Source organism: Leptosomus discolor, chromosome 6 (assembly GCF_034619465.1).
Source record: "Leptosomus discolor isolate bLepDis1 chromosome 6, bLepDis1.hap2, whole genome shotgun sequence".
NCBI classification, from domain to species: domain Eukaryota; kingdom Metazoa; phylum Chordata; class Aves; order Leptosomiformes; family Leptosomidae; genus Leptosomus; species Leptosomus discolor.
Window position 1 is genome coordinate 4,302,716 of NC_141396.1, and position 21,306 is coordinate 4,324,021.

At 55.8% G+C, this 21,306-nt stretch overlaps 1 protein-coding gene across 1 annotated transcript in view; it reads left to right on the plus strand.

Annotated features, from left to right (window-relative positions):
* The window catches only part of FAM53B (family with sequence similarity 53 member B), a 31,910-nt gene extending 13,438 nt beyond the window's left edge, over window positions 1-18,472 (plus strand). The window contains exon 4 of the mRNA XM_086467082.1: window positions 18,143-18,472. Within this exon, the coding sequence (XP_086323208.1) occupies window positions 18,143-18,472 (330 nt within the window). The remainder of the gene's footprint in view (window positions 1-18,142) is intronic.
* Window positions 18,473-21,306: the final 2,834 nt, after the last annotated feature.

A 21,306-nucleotide genomic window follows, 5' to 3' on the forward strand; every position in this document is an offset into this window, starting at 1 on the left:
TTTGGCGTGGAAATGGGATAGCAGCGCGTGCGGTTGCGTGGGCGCGCGGGTCACCGAGTCCCACGCGCTGTACCCACTCACGCAGAGCTGGCGGTGCGCGTGCCAGCGAGCACCTTGCTTCAGTTGCCCACTGGGGCGTATGCTTGCCGTGACCAGCGGTTTGGGCTTGCAAGGCTGAACATGCCCACCGTATCCCTCCAGACAAGCTGCCCAGCACCTCAGGAGGAGGCGGAGGTGGTCATAGAGACCTTTTGGGATGAGAATAAAACGTTGAATGAGTTGCCAAGCCTCGGTACGATGCACATGGGCCCCAGCTGCATCCGCTGGAGTGCTCACAGCTGAGCAAAGCGAAGAGATCAAAGGGACGGGACTATTTTTATTCGCCTGGCTATTCTGAGAGCCTGGGCGATGGTTACTGGCTCTGAGCGCTGCTTGCATCGTGGTAAGATGGGCGTTTTGGAAGCGCTGGGTGGGCAGAGCAGAAGTTACCTGCTCTTCCTTGCTCGTCGCTTCGCGTTGGGCCAGCTCTCAGGGGCACCAAAGGTGGGCACGGAGGAGTGGGGAGCGGTTTTCCCAAGGTAACAGCCATGGCAGGCTCTGAGGCTTTGATCTTTTATAAAAAGAATTAATGAGTTTATCTTTGCAAATGCCAATGAAGCCTTTTTTTCCCCCTTTTTCCCCGAAGGCTCCTCGTGATTTTCTACACTTTAATTGCCGGCTTTTGCAAACGAAGGACACAGAGGTGGTGTGGCAGGTAGGGCAGACCCCCCCCCAAACCGACCCCGCTGGCAGGGATGCCGCCCCGGCGCAGCACTGAGCAGATGGGGCATCACATCCAGCTGGTTTTGCTGCCAGCACTCCGCTCTGCAGACTTTGGGGAATAAAAGGCTTGCGCCGAGGCAGCCTTTCAAGCCCACGGATGCTCCTTTCCTTGCTCCCTTCGTGCCCGTCGGGGGTTTAGCATTGGCTGTAGCTCATCTTGAGCCCTTCCAGGTCCCTGTTGAGGCTTTGGTTTGGTCCCTTCTCCAAGGAGCTCAACCGTAGGCTGGGATCGCACCCTGCACCTCTTAACCCACCGCTTTGGGTTGGCCTTGGCCCCAGGGAAACACAGAGTCTAGGCAAGAGCAACCCCGACGGCCGAGTCCTCACATTGGCTCCTGCGTTGGATGGCTCGCCAGCCCACGTCCCCACGGCGGGGACCCTGTGGAGGATGGAGGTGGCCCCAGCATGGGTTGAGGATGCAGCTAAAGGCTCTAAAAAATCTCAGCATTTGGCTGTCGGACTTCTGTGTTGGACTTGTGTATTAGGGGCTAATATGTGGGCAAAGAAGGGCCAACACAAACCTGCCTAAGACCCAGCTTCTGGAGGATGAAGGCACAGCGAGGACCAGCAGGTTGCCCTCCTTGAGCATCCTCAGGGAGCCCAGCAGCCTTGGATCCTGCCTGGAAACTGCTCCAGTTCCCCGGGAGCTGGGCCACAATCTCCCACAGACTATGCACTCAGAATGGGGTCTTGCTTTCTGTCCCTTCGAGGGCTAGACCCTCTGTGGCCTTGGGGTGCCATCTCTTCCCCAAAGCCCTGACCGTTTGCAAGCCATTCTTAAATCCTGCTTGCCGGGTTAATCTGAAGTGAGCTTCAAAATCTTCAGCTGTCAGTGGAAACGTGGAAGAGAAGCAGTAAATGGGAACGGGCTGAGAAGCAGGGACAGCACGAAGCAACGTTATCTCTAAAATCCCTTGCAGTTATGAAATAGCCAGGATGCTGAAAGCTGCAGCGTGTCACCAGGGCAGATGTGTCTGGTGACTGAATTTTGGGAGAAGGGGTGTGGGCCATGTGGTAGGAGAGAGGTGCAGTCCCTTCTCTCCACGCAGCACTCCTGGTCTCTGCGGGAGGTCACCGGTCCCGGGAAGGATGCCTGCAGCTGCTTTTTGTGCTGCTCACGTGGTGGATAGGGAAAGAGGAGAGTCCGGGCTCTGGTTTCTACTTTTTGGGAGGAAAAGGACCGATGGGTGACACAGAGCTGTGGTGGTGGGCGAGGAGCCGCACACGGTGCAGTCCTCGACTCCCTCCTCGGTCCCTCCCCAGCCTTGCATTGCAGCCCTGTGAGGGACAGGGGGACACGATGAGGAGACAGCGGGACCTTGAGGCTTGAAGCAGAGCTCATGGCTGGGCTCGATAAGTGTTTTCCAGCATTTCTGTCCTTCAGCTGCTCCCTCGAGGCTCTGGTGAGGCTCTGGGAGGACACGGACGGACACCTTCACCCAGAGACGTGACGCACACACGTGGATTTCCCTTGCGGTAGACGTGCCTGAAATTGCTGGCTTACAGCTGCAGATCACCAGCTATCCCAGCGGGCCCAGCTGAGCGCTTCAGCAGTTAGGCTAAGCCTATCCAGTAAGCTTTGCAAAACCCAGCTGTGTCAGATGGCAGGTCTGACCAAAATACTTTGCCGGGTGGGATCCTTGGGGCAGCTACGAGCTGCTGGCCCTGCCCACGGGGCACTGAAGCCTGGCAGCGGCACCGGCACTCCCGGCACAGCACTGACCTTCCTCGCCCTCCGAGGATGCTGTGGGGTAAAGCCAGCTTCTCCATCGCGTCGGACCAAGGGGGAAAGTTTGTCGGGTGGGAAACACGGAGCTTGGCCAGGGAGGTCCGCGGGGGTGAGTGGGAGTTTCCCTTTCTCTCCGGTGGGTGCTGAGCCCAGGCACGCATTTATGATTTGGATAGCCATGGCTTTGGCATAGGCAGGTGACCCAAGGATGACAAAAGTCTCATCGCTTGTACATCCAAAAGCAGCTCAGTCCATGTTCCTGGAAAACCTTCAGCTTGAGGAACAGTTGTGTTTTCTCTGGCTGCTGTCCTCCACATCAGAAAAAAAAAACCTCGAAGCGAGAAAGCGGTGCCTGAGCACCCTGCGTTACTCAACTATCCTCAAGCATGAGTTTAGACAAAAGTAGTTGAGGGGGTGGTTCGTCCTCTGCAAGAACCGTAAAGAAAGGGTCCCGAAGCCCCATGCTGCGAGGCACGAGAAGGGATGGCCTGGGTGCAGCATCCCCCCCAGTGCCGGCGGCAGCGCGAGCGATGGGCACCCACTCTCCCGTCCCCTCCTCGCCCCTCGGGCCAGGCTGGGTGGCCGGGCCCGCTGCCGAATGCGGTTGCCAGCGCAACCAACCCGCAACAGCATCACCAAGGAACTCCGCAGCCGGGATCCAGCCCAAGGCGTGTCCTGTGGAGCATCCCCAGTTTCCAGGGAGGAAACCCAGTGCGGGCAGGTGGATCCCCGAGGCAGGGATGCGGCTCTGGGGTTGGGGCAGCAGGGCTGTAGCAGAGTGAGGAGAAAGCAGAGCCGGGAGCTGTGCAAAGGCCAGGGTTTTCGTAGCTCTTCAGTTATGAAGAGCAGCGCTGGCAGGCTGCTCTCCGTGTGGGAGGACTGGCACAGAGGGACGAGCAGGATTAGGCAAGTTACGGTGAGCATTCTTGCCTTTGGTGGGGCGGGCGTTTGGGGCGTGGGGCACGGTCAGAACCCTCCCGGGGCTGGGAACGCCGTGAAAACCACCTCATTCCTCGTGGGCAGTAGCAGATGGGGGATAAGCGTGCTCGAGAAAACCCTGCAGGTTTGGGTATTCCCCCAGGCTGATTTTAATGCCTCTCTAGGAATGAGACTGGAAAGTTAGGTGATTTGAGATGGGGAGCTGAAATAACGGCAAGGTGTCCGCGTGGCTGCACGTGTCCTCTAGTCTGGCTTTGTACGGGGTAGAAACGGCTTGTGTAGCAATGGTGTGCGTGATTCAAAGCAAAGGAAAGCCATAGTGGCCAAACTGGGCTTTCCAGTAGACCTCAAAGCATTCACCTTCCTGGTGGGGAAACTGAGGCACGGGGCATGCCGTGAGTCCCTCGGTGCTAATGGCAAAGCTGGGGACCGAGCTCGGGGTGCCGGGTATCGGATCAGAATCCGGCTCTGGCAGCGGATCAGTTAATTTTTTGCTTGTGCTGGTAACCACATGTGTTTATAGGCCTGAAATCCAGTACCAGAATCAAAATAAAAATAATTTGACCTGAAAGAAATGTTTTCTTCATACCAGGAGGGATATTTAGGCCAAGCAGGAGGGGAGGGAGCCGCTCCTGGAAGCAATTACATGGCCACATAACTGGGCTAATTAAGAAAGAGACGTAAATGTTAAAGTTCTGCTGGGAGGGAAAATACTTGGGAAAACATTGCCTTTAATTCCTCAAAATGCTGGTTTTGTCCCTTCTCCCTGCAATTCCCATAGCTCAGAGAGGGGAGGTGAGCCCCTGTCGCTCCCCTTCTTCTTTACTCATGTGGCACCAAAGCAGAGATGCTTCAACTTCGGGGAGAAACCAAACCATGAACACGTTTGTCGTTGAAATGGCGACAATTCTTAAAAGCCACAGCACCACAGAAATCCCTCTGCGCTTCGTAAACGCACGCCAGCGCTCCACTTTGTGCCCGCTTTGCCTTCGAACTGGCTATAAACTCGATGGGTCTTACTCAAGCGAGTGGGTGACGATGATGTGTCATTTAATTATCTCCAGGGTCCAGAGGCAGGTGAGATGTGAAGGAGGCGGTTTCTATTCTTCACCCCAGGCAAGGAGGGTTTGGATACTGAAGGAGCTGCCTGGCATCTCCAGCCACTCTTGTGCCACTTAAAACGAGGACATCAACCATCCTCTCACGTCGGGGCAGGGCTGGGGCTTGCTTTCCAGCTTCACCTTTTGTCCCCCTTTCCACACGAAGCACGAGCCTAAGAAGGGCAACATCCAACCTCCGAAATCCCAGCGGTGGTTCAGACAGCGCGTTAATTCGTCTCGTCGCGATGTGGTCTCATTCCTAGACGCAGTGCTCTCCGTCTTGCGGCTCCAGGTTCCGTGTCCATAACAGCAGGATGTGATCCGAAGTGGTCGGGATCAGATTTTTCCGTGAATTGGGAGGTTTCTTAAAGAGCTGGTTTTCTTTTTTCTAGTGTGGGTGCGGCTAAAGAATACGGGAGATGAGCAATGTTGCAAGGGTGACAGGAGGTGGCTTGGACCCCAGCTGCCCTGCTGGCTGGGCTGATTTTGGCAGGAATGGGTGGTCTCACCCTTTGCAAGGCACTAGGAGAAGCTGTCTGGGTGTATTAGGTGCGAAAAAAAAATGGATTTTCTAAAAAAATCCAGAATCCACTAGAGATGCCGTGTGGTGGAGAGACACCTGCTTGGATTTCCTCTCCCGTGGTCTGGTGCAGTTCTTCTCCAAAGGGCACCTTTGCTGTGGGGTGACCTGGGGGCTTGCCGTCTCCCACCTCCGCGTCCACCGCTCTCTGACATCTCCGTGTGAGCGTTTCCTGCAGGATTTGGGGTGGGGTGCGCCGGAACGCCTCGCGGCGGTATGAACGCTGGGTTTGGTGGCCGGTCTGAGTCATCCGTGGGAAGCTGAGCCATGGGCCAACCCTGATGGTGACGTGTGTGTGCTGGCTGAGCGCGTTGCTTCCCTTCACGCAGGCTCTGGGGAGCCGCAAGGGAGAGACATGACGTGTCTGTCACACCGGCGGCGGCCGCCCCGAGTGAGGATTTGAAATCATCCCCGGCAATGGCAAAACGAGCCCTCGCTATCTCTTGCCCATTCTGTTTCCTGCTTTGTAAAATTTTGATAGGGTTGTTACTGAGAGATTTTAATTGGTGTGAACACATTTCCAAACACAGCTATACTTTTTACAGATTTTTTTTTTAGAAGTGAGTCATTTTTATATATTAAAAAAAAATATATATATATTAAAAAAATTATATATATATATATATTAAAAGCGAGTCATTTTTATATATTAAAAAATTTATATACATATTAAAATTGAGTCATTTTTATACATTAGAAAAATTATATATATATAAAAAATTCTTTGTTGTTGTTCTACCCCAGCCGTGTTGCCTGCAGCACTAACCCCAGGCGGGGGTAGCCCTGGCTGGAAATGGAGGATGGTCTGGTAGCGTTTGGAAATGCAACTTGTCGTGGAAAGAACGGCACAAACCTCTTCGTGGCGTGTAAGCCGTAGCACCACGGCAGTAATTGTCGGATGTGATGAGAGACAATAGTTCCTGCCAGGTGTAAGTGCCCTGCTAGGATCTGTGCGCTGGTAATGAACGAAGGCTGGGGGGCGGCACCCGTGCCCCATTTCTGATGGCTCCACAAGGTTTTGGCTTCTCCGTGAGCCTGCAAAAGCGTCTGCAGTTTGAAGAGCTACGTCTCTCAGAAGAAATACTGTGCTGCTGCTGTCTTCTGCTCCTGAGTTTTCTCTAACATCCATTTACTTCCCTGCAAGGTTTGTACCCACGAACGCTGAGGAGTCCCAGACAACTGGCAAACTACTTCTCCTTATTCTACAGTATGGCATATGGTATATGGGACAGAGAGTAGGTGCTGTAGAACAGAAATAAGGTAATTAAAATACAATATACCCTTGCATCTCCCCGGGGTTGCGCAGAGCTTCCCGTGGTTATGAGTTCACCATAAACAGCTATCCGCCCCGCGGGTGGGCTGTGAAGGCTGGGTGAGAGGGTGCTGGCAGCAGTGGACACCAGAAGGTGGGAAGGGTGAAGCACGGGGTGTGCTTGATAAGGAAGAGTTATAGAGAAGACTTTGAGCCTGACAGATGCCTGTTACAGGGAGGGTGCCGAGACGTTGGAGCTGGGTACAACGGGGCTATTCACGTTGCTCACTGGCTGCCGTAGACAGACAGTGCCATTCATGGGGTGACTTCACTGTCCTCTGAGGAGCACGTGCCTGCGAAGGGTGGAGTCGTCTGCACCAGGAATCCCAAGAGCATCCTCCTGAAGTGTGGATGCGTGGTTCGTGCGTTTTTCAGGATTAAAACCAGCTTCAGCCTGGGCTGGAGATCCAGAGGAGTGGGGCGCGTCGTGGGGCTTTCCTGATGCTAGGCTGTCCCCTGCCTCGTTTTCCCTTCCAAACTAAGGAATAATGGCAGTTTCCACGAGGATCCACGCACGAAGGAGCTCGTACGCTCCCAAAGCTGAAGTAAACAGCCCACCAGCCTGGAAATGCTTCGGGCTGGTCTTGGCGCTGAGTGGGGAGAAGTTTCAAACTGCAGGATGGGAGAAGTGACTTCTCTCTGACCACCCAGCTCTCTGCTCGAGGGGTAAAAATTCCCTACGTTTTCACGTAAGAAGATTGTCTGTTTAAATTTTGGCAGCTTTCAAGCTTGCTGGCGAGGGCAGGAGGGGCGGCACTGATCTCAGTCGGCGTCGGCATCCACTCGAGCTGGTGGCAAATACTGCCAAAAGGTAGTGACAGGCGAAAGGCTGGAGGTTTTAAATTCCAGACGTGTCCCAGGAAATAGTTTGCTATTGATGTAACTTCTGAGGCAGATTCCAGCTTCCAAGCCCCAGTGTTTTTTAAATAAACAGGAATGAGAGCCTGCAAAGGTCAGTTTGTGGCTTGGTGGGAAAAAAGCCTTCGGTTCAGGATCAAAAGAAAGTGACTCGGTTTGGAGGGCGCAGAGGACCTCGGAGGGCGGCTGGTTTCAGCTTTGGTCAGACTATTACACATGCTGCCATCGTTAGTCATTGCCCTGGTGGGTTTTTTTAATTTAAAAACGCAAGCAGTCGAAAAAAATCCGAGTCAATATTGGAAATCAGGTTCATAATGATGTTTACTCCTGGCCTGAACTGCTAAGGGGTTTTTTTCCCCTCCCTGTTCCTTTGACAAACAATTCTCCATGTTCGTTCAAGTACGGCAAACCTCATCTCGGCTGGTGTCCACCGTGGCGGGGTAGAGCAAGTGGTGCTTGTTGAGGTTGCCCACTGGGGCAAGTCCACGTTGCTGACCTCCTCCTGCCTGCCACACCAGGGAGGATGCTCATACACTGCGAGGGACTTCACCCCTGCAAGATTTCCGTTGCTTTCAGAGATGTTTCGCGTCAGTTTTTCCCTGTGCCGCGCTAAAAAGAAAAGCTTCTGTTGGGCATCGTAGATTGGCCTGGCCTAAGAGCTTTGTCAGGTCCAAGTGCATGTGCTTTTAATGTATAGAGGGCAATATGTTAAGAGGAATGGATTGTTTTTGAAGTAACAGCATTGGACTAGACCTTGTATGCCTCAGCTCCGTTCCTGCCCCCTCTGCAAATGTAGTTTCCCTGCCTCAGTTTCCCCAAAATGAAGGCAATGCATTTTTTTCACCAACCCTTGCCCGTAAGCTCCTGAGGCCGTGCCTCCTCACGCGGGATGTAATTTGGATGCTCCCCACGGCGGTAAAACTTTGCTCTTAGGTACCAGGGCATATCGCTGCCAGAAATAGCATGAAAAAAAAAAAATAATCCATCTCCCTATAAAAGGCTGATGTGTTGGTGCCGCTCTGGAGTGACCATTTCAGGCAAGGTACTTTGGTAGTCGGAGGATGCTTGTAGGAGGTGATTTATTGTGGCAGGCTCTATTTTAGTTGCCCGACAGAGCTTTTAATAGCAATAATGTGTAATGCAATGACATCCATTGTTTTGATTTTACAGGCGAACCGGTCCCATCTGCCCCAGTTATAAATTTGTGACTCACCAAACACAATGGGCTGAAAATAAATTCAGCCGTGGAAGCAGAAACGGGCCGTGCCCAGGGATGTGGGTGTCTCTGCCATGAAATCACTTTTCCAGCATGGGCTGGGGCTTGTGCGTGTGACGGGCTCCTCCAGCAGCATCCCTGCATCCCTTGCCCGGGCGAGGGGGGTCTGAGGGACAAAGGGCCCTGTGGTACCCAGGGACCGTGCCCTGCCACCTGCTACTCCCGGCTCCATCCCCTGCTCCCAGCTCCATCCCCTGCTCCCAGCTCCATCCCCTGCTCCCAGCTCCTTGCCCTGCTCCCAGCTCCTTTCCCTGCTCCCAGCTCCTTTCCCTACTCCCAGCTCCATCCCCTGCTCCCAGCTCCGTCCCCTGCTCCCAGCTCCTTTCCCTACTCCCAGCTCCTTTCCCTGCTCCCAGCTCCGTCCCCTGCTCCCAGCACCATCCCCTGCTCCCAGCTCCTTGCCCTGCTCCCAGCTCCTTTCCCTGCTCCCAGCTCCTTTCCCTACTCCCAGCTCCATCCCCTGCTCCCAGCTCCTTTCCCTGCTCCCAGCTCCTTTCCCTGCTCCCAGCTCCATCCCCTGCTCCCAGCTCCTTTCCCTGCTCCCAGCTCCATCCCCTGCTCCCAGCTCCGTCCCCTGCTCCCAGCTCCGTCCCCTGCTCCCAGCTCCGTCCCCTGCTCCCAGCTCCATCCCACTGTGGGGTCCAGGGATGCAGGGTCAGGTGTTGTGCCCTCGTTCAGGCTCACATGGGAGGACAGGGCTGGAACCACAAACAAAGCTTGGCAGTGTCTGTCCCAAGCACAGACAAAATCCGATTGTATCCCAAAGATGCCCATCTGATCCACCACGTGCTGTTTAACCCTCTGGTCCCCGGGTTTATACGCTACGTGGACCCAAAGAATGGCTTTTATAAAGGACAAGAGATTCATCCTCGAATGAATCGGCCTACTCAAAAATAGCAGCCAAAAGTGGTTGTTCACTTGTTTTAAAAAAACCCACCCAACCCCCCAACACTCCAGGAGATTTCCAGGTTTGCTGCTCCCTCGCATGGTTCCGGTGGATGCAGCGGCGGGAGGATTTGCGGATGGTAGGTGCGGGTTTTCTCCCCTCAAAAGGTGCTTAATCGATCCCATCTGCCAGAGGATGTTGGAGGCACTCGAAGGATGGAGCGGGGTGCAGCGGGGTTTGGGTGTGCAGCTAAGCCCAGCGCAGCGGTGGGAACGGCTCCTTCGGGCCCGAGGCGACGTGGCCGTTGGCCTCCCAGGCGGCTGGTGTTTTGGTAGAAAACATCTTTTTCAGCGCAGAATTTTAGGAGTGATGGCCAGAAGTTACTTGGGAGCCTCTTGCCTTGCAAAACTCTCCCAAAGCAGTTCAGAAAGCAGCGCTACATGAACCAGGAGAGCAGCTCGGTTTTCTTTTCAACAGAAGGTTGCTCAGGGTTAGCCTGAAGCGGAGAGTGTGTCAGGAAAGGGCTGTGTACTTCAGGTCTTCAGCGAATTTGCAGGAGGCCACGGTGCTGGGTGTGACGGTGGGTGCAGGTGCCCCAGGAGCAGTTACAGGTACATGACTTGCCCCCTCCCTGGCAGTGCTCAAGGGTTGGATGGGGCTGGGAGCAACCTGGTCTGGTGGGAGGTGTCCCTGCCCATGGCAGGGGGGTTGGAACTGGATGGTCTTTAAGGTCCCTTCCAACCCAAACCATCCTGTGATTCTACGACTCCAGATCACTTAACTCCCCTCGCGTCTTTAATCCAACCCAACGTTAATTTGGCGCCTGGGGGAAAGCAGGCTGCCTTTATCACCTTACATGGGGGCTAAGCTTGCTCTGCCTGTGTTGCAGGAGGCGAGACGCTGGCACGGGGGGTTGTTTGGGATTAGGTGCACCCTTGCACCTCCTGCCTCCCATTTGATGTCCCAGGTTTACACACCGCAATGCCGCCTTTCCATAAATCCTGGATTTATGCTCATCCATGATATGATTTTATCCCTTTGCTCGCCGGTGTTTTTTTTACCCGCGCTGCTGAAGCTCCGAGGTGCTCCACGCCTGCAGCCCCCCCAGTTCTTCATCGCTGCGTCCTCCCTGGCGCGGAGGACGCAGCGTCCTGCTGCATCGATAGCATCCCGACGGGGGGGTCACCTGTTTGTCTGGAGCACTTTGGGGCATCTCTAAATCAAAGTGCTGGTGCTTCACGTCCCTGCCGGGGAGGTGGTGTCGGTGAGGTGGCGCTGTCCCCATTGCTGGTGACAAGATTGGTGTAGGACGTAATGCTGGGCGCCAGCTGGTGCTGCTACGTGAATTATACCTGGAGAAATCGGGTGAAAGTGTGCAGCTGGAGCAGGTTACCACTGAAATGGGCTGATTGGGTGAATTCAGAGAGTTTCGGAAAGCATTTTGCTGGAGGAATTGATGGAGAGATTTTTGGAAGTTTGGTTTTAATATCTGTAAGGTCTCACTTTATAATTTAGGGCATGAAGTGAGACCACAGTAGAATAGAAATATTATTTCTGTACTGAAAATAATATGAAAATGGAGTAGGGCTGAGATTACAAAAAAATGTGGTTTAAAAAAAATTTTAAATTCCATATTAGCGATGCTTCATCCTGACCCGGGACAAGTCAAAATACCAACATCTCTGAATTTCCCCAAAGACGAGCCCCTCCAAACCCTGAAGTTTTGCCAGCTCTGGGGACGAGCCGGGTTCAGGCTCACCGTTGTTCACGCCAGAACCACTCCACTGAAATCCGTGGCGTTGCAGCAGCGTCGTCGGGAGAGCAGCCCGACCCCGGTGCCAGCAGCGCCGAGCGTGTCGGCCTGAGCACCCCGCGGTGCTCCAGGGATGCTCTGCCGCAGCCCTGCGGGGTGCAGAGGCGCAGCTGGGGAGGCTGCGAAAGGCTGGGCACGGGAGGGATGCTGGGCAACCTGGACAGGAATAAATAAACACCCAGTAATCGCTGGCGAGGTTGCCTGATGACCTGTCTGAGCAAACGGATTCCTCCAGCTCATAGCGAAGGGTTCAGCGTCTGGGGGGGAAAATACGTGCTCTTGGCCAGGTAGTGAGGATTTCCTCCAGTTAATCCTTATGGATGGGGATGGGCTGGGAGGCTGCGCCGGGACTGTGTCCCCACGTGCAGGACGCTGTGGGATGCTGCACATGGGTGGGGTGGTCAGGCCCCGGAGAGCACCACTGCTGTCTGGTGCTGTGTGTGGCCGTGCCTGCTGTATTTTCTCTGTGTTTTCTGGAATTCGTCTCTCCAGCATCTCCCTGGCGCTCTGTAGCACCAGAGGGATTCCCGTCGGTGGGTCGTACAGCAGCTTTTTCTTTGGCATTTGTGGAAACTCACTGAACGTCCTCACTGTCATTGGGGCGGCTGGAGAGCTCCAAAAACAGGAGCAAAACTGAGAGTAAAGCCAAATTCACTCCACAGGCTCCAAAGGCAGGGTTAATCTTAATGACTTGAAGCCTTCTTCTTGCTTTTCTGTTTGTTTGTTTGTTTAAAACCGTGGTGCGAAGCAACTTGGTAGGATAATAGCTATTTCTGAGCCCGCTCGTGAAAGCTGTTTTTCACACCAAACGGAATAAAAAGCAAAATTATCTGCTAAAGCTGTGGACTTCCCAGGCACTGTCTAAGCACTGGTGCCTGTTATTGGTTAATTAGGACTGGGGCTGTGTAAATGTTGTTCTTCGTTAGCGGATGAGAGGGGAAGAGCCGGGAGGGCACACCCTGAAGACAAGGTACCTGCCGGGAGCAGCGCAGGGAGCCGTCCCCTCCGTGCAGGGGACGCCGCTGCAGGCACGCTCCGCAGCGCGTCGCCCTGACGAAGGGTGCAGGGATGCCTGCAAATTACTCAATGCCTCCGTAGATAAAATTTCCCCCCCCCCCCAAAAAAAATTAAAAGAGCAGATGAGTTGGAGCTCCCTGACACGGCGACACCGCCTGTAACCCAGCGCCGGCTCCGCACCGGGCGCATGAGCTCCGTTTGCCTTTCGTACACCCCACAACTGCCTCCTGTGTTCTCCTGCCTCAGGTATTCCAGCCGTTTCTTTCCTGACACTTCATCCATCGCTCCGAGGCTCTTTCTGCGGGAGGACAGGCTTGGTGTAAGGCCTCCCCGCTCCCCGCCCCGATGGCAATGTTGATTTTGGAAGCCGGTGCTGCTGAGCCCCATGGTGCAGCTGCTCGGGGCGAGACGGCCGCGTCTCCTGCTTTTTGGGGAGGCCAAACGGCAGCCAGCGAGGTGCCGGTGAGACCTGTCTGGGGTGTCTCCCGAGCCGGTAACGTGCACGTCCGCAGTGCTGCAGCCTGGGCCTGTTGGCAAAGCTCCTGAGATGCTCCTCGTGGTTATCCAGAGGAGCGGTTGGTTAATTCTAGGGAATTCACTCTGGGGACGGAGCGGTGCCTGGTGCAGGTCCCTCCCCATCTCCCTTCCACACCTTCCCGCTCACCGGGACACCGGCCTTGGGGACACCAGCCTTGGGGAGGGAGTTGGAGGAGGTTGTGGGGACACCAGCCTTGGGGAGGGAGTTGGAGGAGGTTGTGGGGACACCAGCCTTGGGGAGGGAGTTGGAGGAGGTTGTGGGTGCCTTTAAAGCAGTGGAGAGTATTGAACCGCGGTGTGTGCCTGGCCCGAATAAACAGCAGCTGCTGTAATGCGGCTCTGCAGAGCTTTAAAGCCAAAGGAAATCCATTTTCCAGCCTCAAGCACCGGCCGTTCTCCGTGGAAGCGCGGACGAGCGCTTCGCACGACGCAAGGTAGGACTTTGCCGTGATGCCGGCGACCAAAACGGCAGATAACGACCCGGGTTGAAGGTGGTTTACAGGAGGCGTTCGCCTCCGAGAGTGATTTAAACCCGAGCTGGGCAGAGAAGCCCCCAGCGGAGGTGACTTTGGGGCTGGCTGGGGAGGGCTGGCAGGGACACATCGTCCCCGCACGGAGCAGCCCCGCTCGCCGCCCGCTTCCCCCTTTCCTTCTGGCGCCGGCTTCTTTTCAGCTTTATGAAGCAACTGTAGCCCAGTGTGCTAACGGGAGGTGATGACAGCTTGGTAGGTAGGGCCGGCGGTGCTGACAGCTCGTAGCGTTACACCTTCCCCAGGAAAATTGCGGCGGTCACCTGGCAGGGTGGGGAAAAAACAAAACCAAAAAAAAAAAAACCCAACCAAAAAAAGAAGTGTTTGCGCCAAAGCCGTGACCACCGCGGGGCTGGCGGTCCTGCTAATATTTATTCTAGCAGATCCACCGTGTTTGCAGGGACGTGTTTCAGGGAAAAGCTCACAGCTGGGTGATTTTACGAGGGGAAGAGTTGTACCGAGAGAGGTGGCTGAGGGATTTCTCCAGCCTGCTCGCTGTTGGGGCTGCCAGCCCCTGTCCCCCATGGGGACACAGGCTCAAGGGGAGGAAAAACCTGCAGAAAAGGATGGATGGGCGGTGTGGGTGTGTGTGTGTTAGCTTTTAGCCTTGGTCCCTGCACGGTGCGGAGCATCGGGAGAGCCCTTCGGAAAGGAGACCTAGCTTGAGCTTGGTCACCACCGTGCAAGAAGGGCTTTGCTCTGGAGGTCGGCTGGCAGCCCTGCAGCTCGTTCCAAGTGGCCAAGGGCTTCTTATTTGTATTTTACGTGATTTTTCAGGTGTTTGGTTTAGCAACCTCTCACTTTCTTCCTCTCCCTGAGGGGTTGCCCAGCATACGGGATTGCTGCAGCTTCGGGGAGCATTGGGGGGAGAAGAACCAGCACCTCCAGTGGTCAGAAATGGGTTATTGTGGTTGTGAGTAAAGGTGTTTTGGTGGGTGGAAGATTACAGATGCTCACTGGGTGAAGTCAGGATGGCCAGAAGCGCCTCCCAAAAGCCACCGGTGTCAGATCCAGGAGGGTGTCTGGATTCCCCCGGTTTCTTTGCGATGCCTGATGCCCCTCTCGGTCTGGCGCTGAAGGACAAGGTTGTGGAGAGGCTCAGAGGGGGCCCAGGGCAGCCTGGCCAGGGGGAACAAGTGCCGCATTGTGCCACCAAAACCGCGCTTTGACCGATAGCAGTAAAGGACTTGACTGCCCCGTTTTGCCAGCTCAGCACTTTGAACACGTGCTAAATTCACCCAATAAATAAAAAAATGAGTAAAAAACTCCCAATGGGTTGAGAACAGGCGCTGCATTGACGGTGGTGGCTGGTCCACCGCTGCTCTGCGGGCGGCACAGGCCGTGCTGGCTCGGTTAACACCGTCTTGGGGGGGACCTTTCCCCACAACGTTCATCCCCGCACCTTTGCAACGCCGACGCCGGCTGCGCGGTGGCCGTCCCCTCCCCGCACCAGGAAGGCGACGAGTGGGATTTCGCGGCAGCCGGTGCCTGGGGGAACTCGCTCTCCGGAGCCGAGCGCCGGCAAACCTGCGTCAGAGGGAGCGCCAACGCCCGGCGCCCGCCCGTGGCCTTCCTCCGGGAGCAGCCGCTGCGGCGCTGGAAGCTGCGGGACCGTCGGAAGGGGTTTTCCATCCTCTTGCAGGGAAGGTAAAAATATTACCTGGAGTGACTCAAGGCTGTACGTGGAAAATGTGGGGTTGCAGCACGTGTGGATTGGAGCAGGGAGGCCGAGGCTGTTGGCTTGATGGTCTTCGCCGAAGAAGTCCAGTAAAATGCAGAATTTCCTTGGAAGTCAAGTCTCTTCGTGGCTGTTCTCCGAGACGTGTCCAAGCTTGGAAGCACTTTTCGTTTGGATGGGAGGAGTGCGCCGTGGACCTGTGTAGTTGCCCTCCAGGTTGCGTCCTCCTTCGTTTGTCATTACAGGCATCACCCATCTCCTTCTCCAAGAGAGGAACATCTTCCATCCTCACAGGATGCTCTAGCCCACCGGCAGCAGCCCGGCATACCTGTGCCTGGGTACCGAGCCGGAGCCAGGAGATGAGCTCGATTAGCAGAAGGAGAAGAACGAACGTTCTCAGAAGTGCCAGAGTTCTGTTTGTAGAAGGGATTTGCACTTCTGAGAGGGCTGTTGACTTCCAGGAGACTTAGGCCGTTCAAGTGCCTACATCACTGTTGGAAATACGCTTGCAAATTTTTTTAAGTACTGAGAAAATGCTTCTCCTATGTCCTCGGAGCTCCTCCAAGTGCAGTGGTCGTTACAGGTTGTCCATTAACCACCCCGTGCAGCTCTGCTTGGAGCCGTTACGCCTTCAGCACCTGGAGGACAGACCATGCAAGAGAGGGACGGCTTGTGCCTCAGCCCGAGGAGGATGAGGCAGGGACTGGGTGCAGTTGCATTTTTAAAGGACAAATGCCTGTTCTTTCACATGGGCTTGGGGCTTATCATAGGACCACAGGATGGTTTGGGTTGGAAGGGACCTTAAAGACCATCCAGTTCCAACCCCCCTGCCATGGGCAGGGACACCTCCCACCAGACCAGGTTGCTCCCAGCCCCATCCAGCCTGGCCTTGAGCACTGCCAGGGATGGAGCATCCCCAACTTCCTTAGGCAACCTGTGCCAGTGTCTCACCACCCTCAGGGTGAAGAACTTCTTCCTTGTATCTAGTCTAGACCTGCCCTTTTCCAGCTTCCAACCATCACCCCTCGTCCTATCGCTGCAGGCCCTAGTAAAAAGTCCCTCCCCAGCCTTCTTGTAGGCCCCCTTTTGGAAGGTTCCAGAGGCGAAAGGCCATGTGAAATGTAGCCTCCCCAGCCTGGGCAGCGGCCAGCTCCTCCTTGGGCAGCAGGAACCTCTCCTTTCAGATGCAGCAGCCTCTGCGTCACCTCCTGCAACGACTCGATTTACCGCCGTGCGTCATTCGGCGCCCAAAGCCCCTCCAGCGACGTGTGGTCAGCGGGTACGAGTTCAGCACAAGCACCTTGGATCTCTTAAGAAATGGTTGGAGCGTGAACTAGGTGGGGCTTTGACCTGCATCCCTGAGGGGGGATTTTGCTTCATTTGCAGCCTGGGGTAAGTTATTTTAGCAGAGTTACTGCCGGCTTAGGTGGATTTGAAAGGAAAAAAACCTCAAGCGAATGTGCATAAAGTCCCTGGGAAGGTTGAAGAGGATGTTTGGAGCAAGGCTGTGCCTTCAGGCTGCGTGTTCGGCCCTGAACTGTGTCGCAGCAGATGCAGGCAGCAGCCCTGGCGCCCCGTGTGACCGACGCTCTGTCGGGGACCGACGTTCTCCCGGTTCCTCCGGCTTCAGGCTGGCCCGGGCTCTTGGGGAGAGGGTGCGATGGTGGAAACAGCACCAGGGTTTGCCTTCCCCTGGATAAACGAGTGGTCACCTCGTCTGGACTTGCCAACTTCTTGCTGCTCCGGACTCTCAAAGAGCTGCTGGTGTCTGTCTTTGCAGATTGAACCCCACCAGGCAGCCTGTTCGAGAAGATACTGACTGACGCCAGGTGAAGCTTCTGGGGAATCCCGCCTGATCCTTATTTCCACCGAGACAGGAGCTGCCCATAACTTACCACGGAGTGTAGTTTCTCTCTTGTAGAGTAATTCTTCTCCATGTGCCCATCTCCTCCAGCCTAGAGACGAAAGATAAGCCCTGCTGTGGTCTTCTCATCGCGGAGGTTTCCGTTGGGACTAAAACCAGGCTCCCCCAAGACAGGCGTCTTTAAAAGCGAGGAATCTCCTAACCCGGGGCCCTGCTTCATCGCCAAGGTGCTTCAGGGTTCGTACTGCACCTCAGCCCCACGTCAGGGAAGGCAGAACCTCAGGGGGAGGGGAGCGTTGTTGCTCGTACCTGTTTATTGGTGCAGTTTCTGCGGATTTGGGGGCCAGAGAGGAGGTGAGCATCTCCGGCTGGCGAGGGGGGCTGCCTTGCCCCCCGGGTGTTTATCGGCCGCGCGGGACCGCTGCCTCTCGCGAGAGGCTTCCACCAGCTGCTCCGCGGCCTTCTCCTGCTCCGAGCATGCGCTCTGGCCGCCGGCCAGCGGGGTGGCCACGGTATTTCCATTGGCATTCGCTAATTAGGATTTCGTTTGCCCTTTGTCAAGAAACAGCCCGGGTAAAAGGCGTGCCCGGTCAGGTAAGCGCGCTCGTGGTCAGGCGGCCTCTCCGCGCGGTTGGGGCTGCTCTGCGGCAGCGGGCTTCGGATGCCTGGGAGCTCCTCGGCGTTGCCGGGAGTTCGAAACGGCTTCGGAGACGTGACGGTACAGAAACTAAATCGAGTTTCTGGCCAAGGCAACCAGCCGTGGAGCCTCGTCGTTAGAGAGACGAGCGACAGAGGCCTGACCTCGCGTGGTCTTTAGTAAGGGAGGACAGCCGCGAGCCATCGCAGCACAGGGTTCAGCCGCGCACGAGCTCCAGCTGCTTGAAGAAGGGGCTGACGTTTCTCTTGGCTGCTTTAATAAGGAGAGTTGTTGGAAACATTCGTTTGGGTTTTTTTGCAAACAGCTCTGTCCTGCCTTAACGCGTGCGCTGGGGAGATGGGTGGGGTGGAGGTGAGGATGGGGCTGATCCAGACCAAGTTTGGGGGGTGTTTCTGATGCCGCCGCCCGCTGCAGGGGCAGGACTCACAGGTTTGGGGGTCACGGGGGACTCTCGGCTCGCCTGGTGTCCCAGCAGCTTCAGGATTCCCTCCAGTCCCCGTCCCCACGCGTCTCTCAGCCGCCTCTTCCCCTTTGTCTTTGCAGAACCGCCAGACTTTCAACAGCCTTACCTGCCTTAGCGCCGCGGCCGAGGACGGCTCCCAGCGGCTCCCCGGCCCCCAGCCATGGACCGCGGCCCCCCGCTCCCCGGAGGTGATGCCGGGCAGGACCCCAGCCTGCACCCCGGTCCCGGAGCCGCCGCGCTCACGGGCCGACGAGCGCCGGGCCAGCAGGGATGACCTCTCCTGCGAGGAGGAGGAGGAGGGCGGCGGGAAGGAGGAGGACAGGGCGGCGTGGCGGAGCGGTGGGACGGGCACCGAGAGCCTCTTCCAGCTGGACGGCGAGCTAGATATCGAGCAGATAGAAAACAACTGAGGAGGGAGCGGGGCCTCTCGCCCCGGGGTCAGGGGGCTGCCAGCAGAGCCGTGGAGGGCTCCCCGCTGCCAGCGCCGGGTTCGCGGGGTCCTGCCATTGCTCTCCTCCTGCCAGCCGGAGGGGACGAAGCAGCTTTGCCAAAATTTCATCAGGTATTTAGAGCAATTTGTGTGCGTGCGTGTGTAAGTCTTGAAATTCTTCGTAACTACTGTAGCCAGAGATCAGCTCGTTGGAGGAAACTGCCTGCCCGACAGGGGGAGGAGGGGCAACCAGGCACAGGGATCGCCAAAAACGCGCATTTAGCCAGTAAATGGCTTTTGCCAACGCAGGGTGGGAGCTGGCGGGGCTGGTCACGCACCCCCTGCGGGCCCCGCCTGCGCTTGTTCAGCAAGGGATGCACAAGGAGAAACCACCCCCCCATGGGCCTGGGAAAAAAGTAGGGGAAAACCAGAATATTGAGGTTTGCAAACCGAGCGCTGGCTGGTGGCTGCCGGGGCGGCTGCGGCGCCTCTCCTGCCGCATCCCCCGCGGCCCCGGCCCCGCTCCTCGCTCCCCACGTCCCTGGCAGTGCCCTGAGAAGGAAATCACAAGCGAGGTGTTTTGCTGACGTTTAATAATGGTAAGAGCTGGATTTTTTTTTAATTCTTTTTTATTTTTTTTAAATTTTCCTTTTCCTGATGAGGAATCAAAGGGACCCCTGGCCCGCACGGGGCAGCATCCGCAGCAGCACTGCCCGAGGATGCTCAAACGCCTTTCTCCCCTCTTTTTATTTCTCCCCAGGCCCCTCCCTCAAACCCATCGGGAAAAAGCCCCGATCAGGCTCGGTGCCACCCTCGCTTGGGTTCCCAGCGCCCCGTTGGGAGCAGGGCTGGGCTGTTACCCATTTACCAGCAGCTGTGCCCCCTTTGCTGCCCGAGGCACGGCTGCCACCCTCTTGTTTTTTTTATTTTTGCCTCTGTCTTACTGTGAAGGGGCTGCGCGCCCGAGGCACGCCGCGGGGTTACTTGACAAAGTCAGCTGGCGAAAGGCTGAAAATCCAGGTAGCAGCACTGAAAGCTTTTCCTCTTCCTGTGCCTTTTTTAAGCACAGATCAAGTGGTGACCATTAACGTCTGTACGATACGAATTCTCCTCGGTAAAAATAAGCTGTCTGCTTGCTAGCAGGTTTAGAAGGACACCTGTATTTTTCTTCTCCCTCTTTTTATTTTGCTGTTTGTTTGTTTAAAGCTCTAGAAAAGCTGTACGAGTGGCTTCCAGCCCCTTCTGCAGGTTCCCTCGAGCTCAGGGTTTACTTCCCGAGCTCTGCAAAAGCGGGAGAGGAAGAAAAGTCGTTGATCCCAACAGCAATTTTAGGCGTGACGGTTCTAACGGGGTCTGGCACCGCTGTGGGTACCTCAGAACGGGCTGAGAGCCGCTCGTACAGGTGTTATTCCTCATTTCTGGTTATGTTAGTGCACTTTTTCTGCGGTGGTTCGGGATGCGGGCGGCATCTCCCATCACAGTGGAACCCGTCAGCTGTTATATAGCTTTATCCCTGCCCTGGCGCCGCAGAGGTTTTGCTCGCCGCCGCGGCCACGTCCGCTCCCTCCAGGCCGGGTGCTGGCAGGCAGGGCCAGCCCCAAATGTTTGGGGAAGGGATGACAGGGGTGTCTTTTCATTTTGGGGAACCCTCCAGCTCTTTTAAAGTGTCGCTCGATGCAACGTTTAGAAGAAAATACATCCCCGCTTCATTTTTAGCCCTCCCGTAGTGGGAGGCGCCGCCTGTCTCACACGTTTTGGGAGGGTCCAGCCGCTCCGGCGTTCCCCCAGGCTGCGGCCGCCCCTCCGGCCCGTGTCCCCGCAGCGGCACAGCCACAGCACGTCCTCGGCTTTGAGTCTTCCTGCTGCTCGATACCCCCCATCACTGACGCGTCCCCGGTCTCGGGGGCACACGGCTCCCGCTGGCCACGGGCACCTCCTCAGTTGCCGGCTCCCGACTGACCGAAAAAGGGCAAATTCACCCAAATCCACGTCCGGCTGCTGCCGCAGAGCTCTGGGTGGGCTCTCACGTGCATCGCCGGGGCTGTAATTCCTAAGGGCTTCTGTTTTCTTTCCAAGGGCTGCTACCGGCACCGCGCTCAACACCCCCCCCCCAGTAGGAAGGTGGCCAAAGGACCACTACCCAGCTGTACTCGCCGTAGCATTCAGTTTACAGACAGCACAACCCGTTTGCCTTACTAAAGACGCTTCTCCAATGAGTCCTGGCCTTATACTGGGCACGTTAGCGTAGGCACAGACTACAGTTAGCGACGGTTTTGAGGCCACGGTGGTGTTCTGTTGGGTATTTCGTTGTTGGGTTTGTATGATTTCATGTACTTCTTCTCAGTTTAAGAAAGCCTTACTTTTTAATTTTTTTTTTTTTTTCTCTCTCTCTCTCTCTCTGTAGAGGTTAAAACATTTGTGGATTTATATATATATAAATATATATATAAATAAAGTAATTAAAAATATTAAATATAATATAGTACGTGCCTCAGATTCAGGGGACATCCTGTTGATTGTAAAGTCAGAAGTGGCGCTGCTCCCCAGCATCAGGAGAGCCGTACCCTGCGCCCGCAGCGGGAGAGCAGGGCATCCCCCCCCGGGGGTCCTGCTCTTGCTTTGTAAAGGACTTCACCCATTATACGGCTGCTTTGGTGACACCCCCGCCCCCCCCCCCCCCCCGCCGCCGGCCAGTGCCTGCCGGCCGCCAGAATGTGATACTCCAGTCAGATGCAGACAAGGGATGTCAGTCCTTGCTAGGTGGCTAAAACAGGCTCATCATTGTGCAAAGACTCGGTGGCTGGTCCAAGGCGT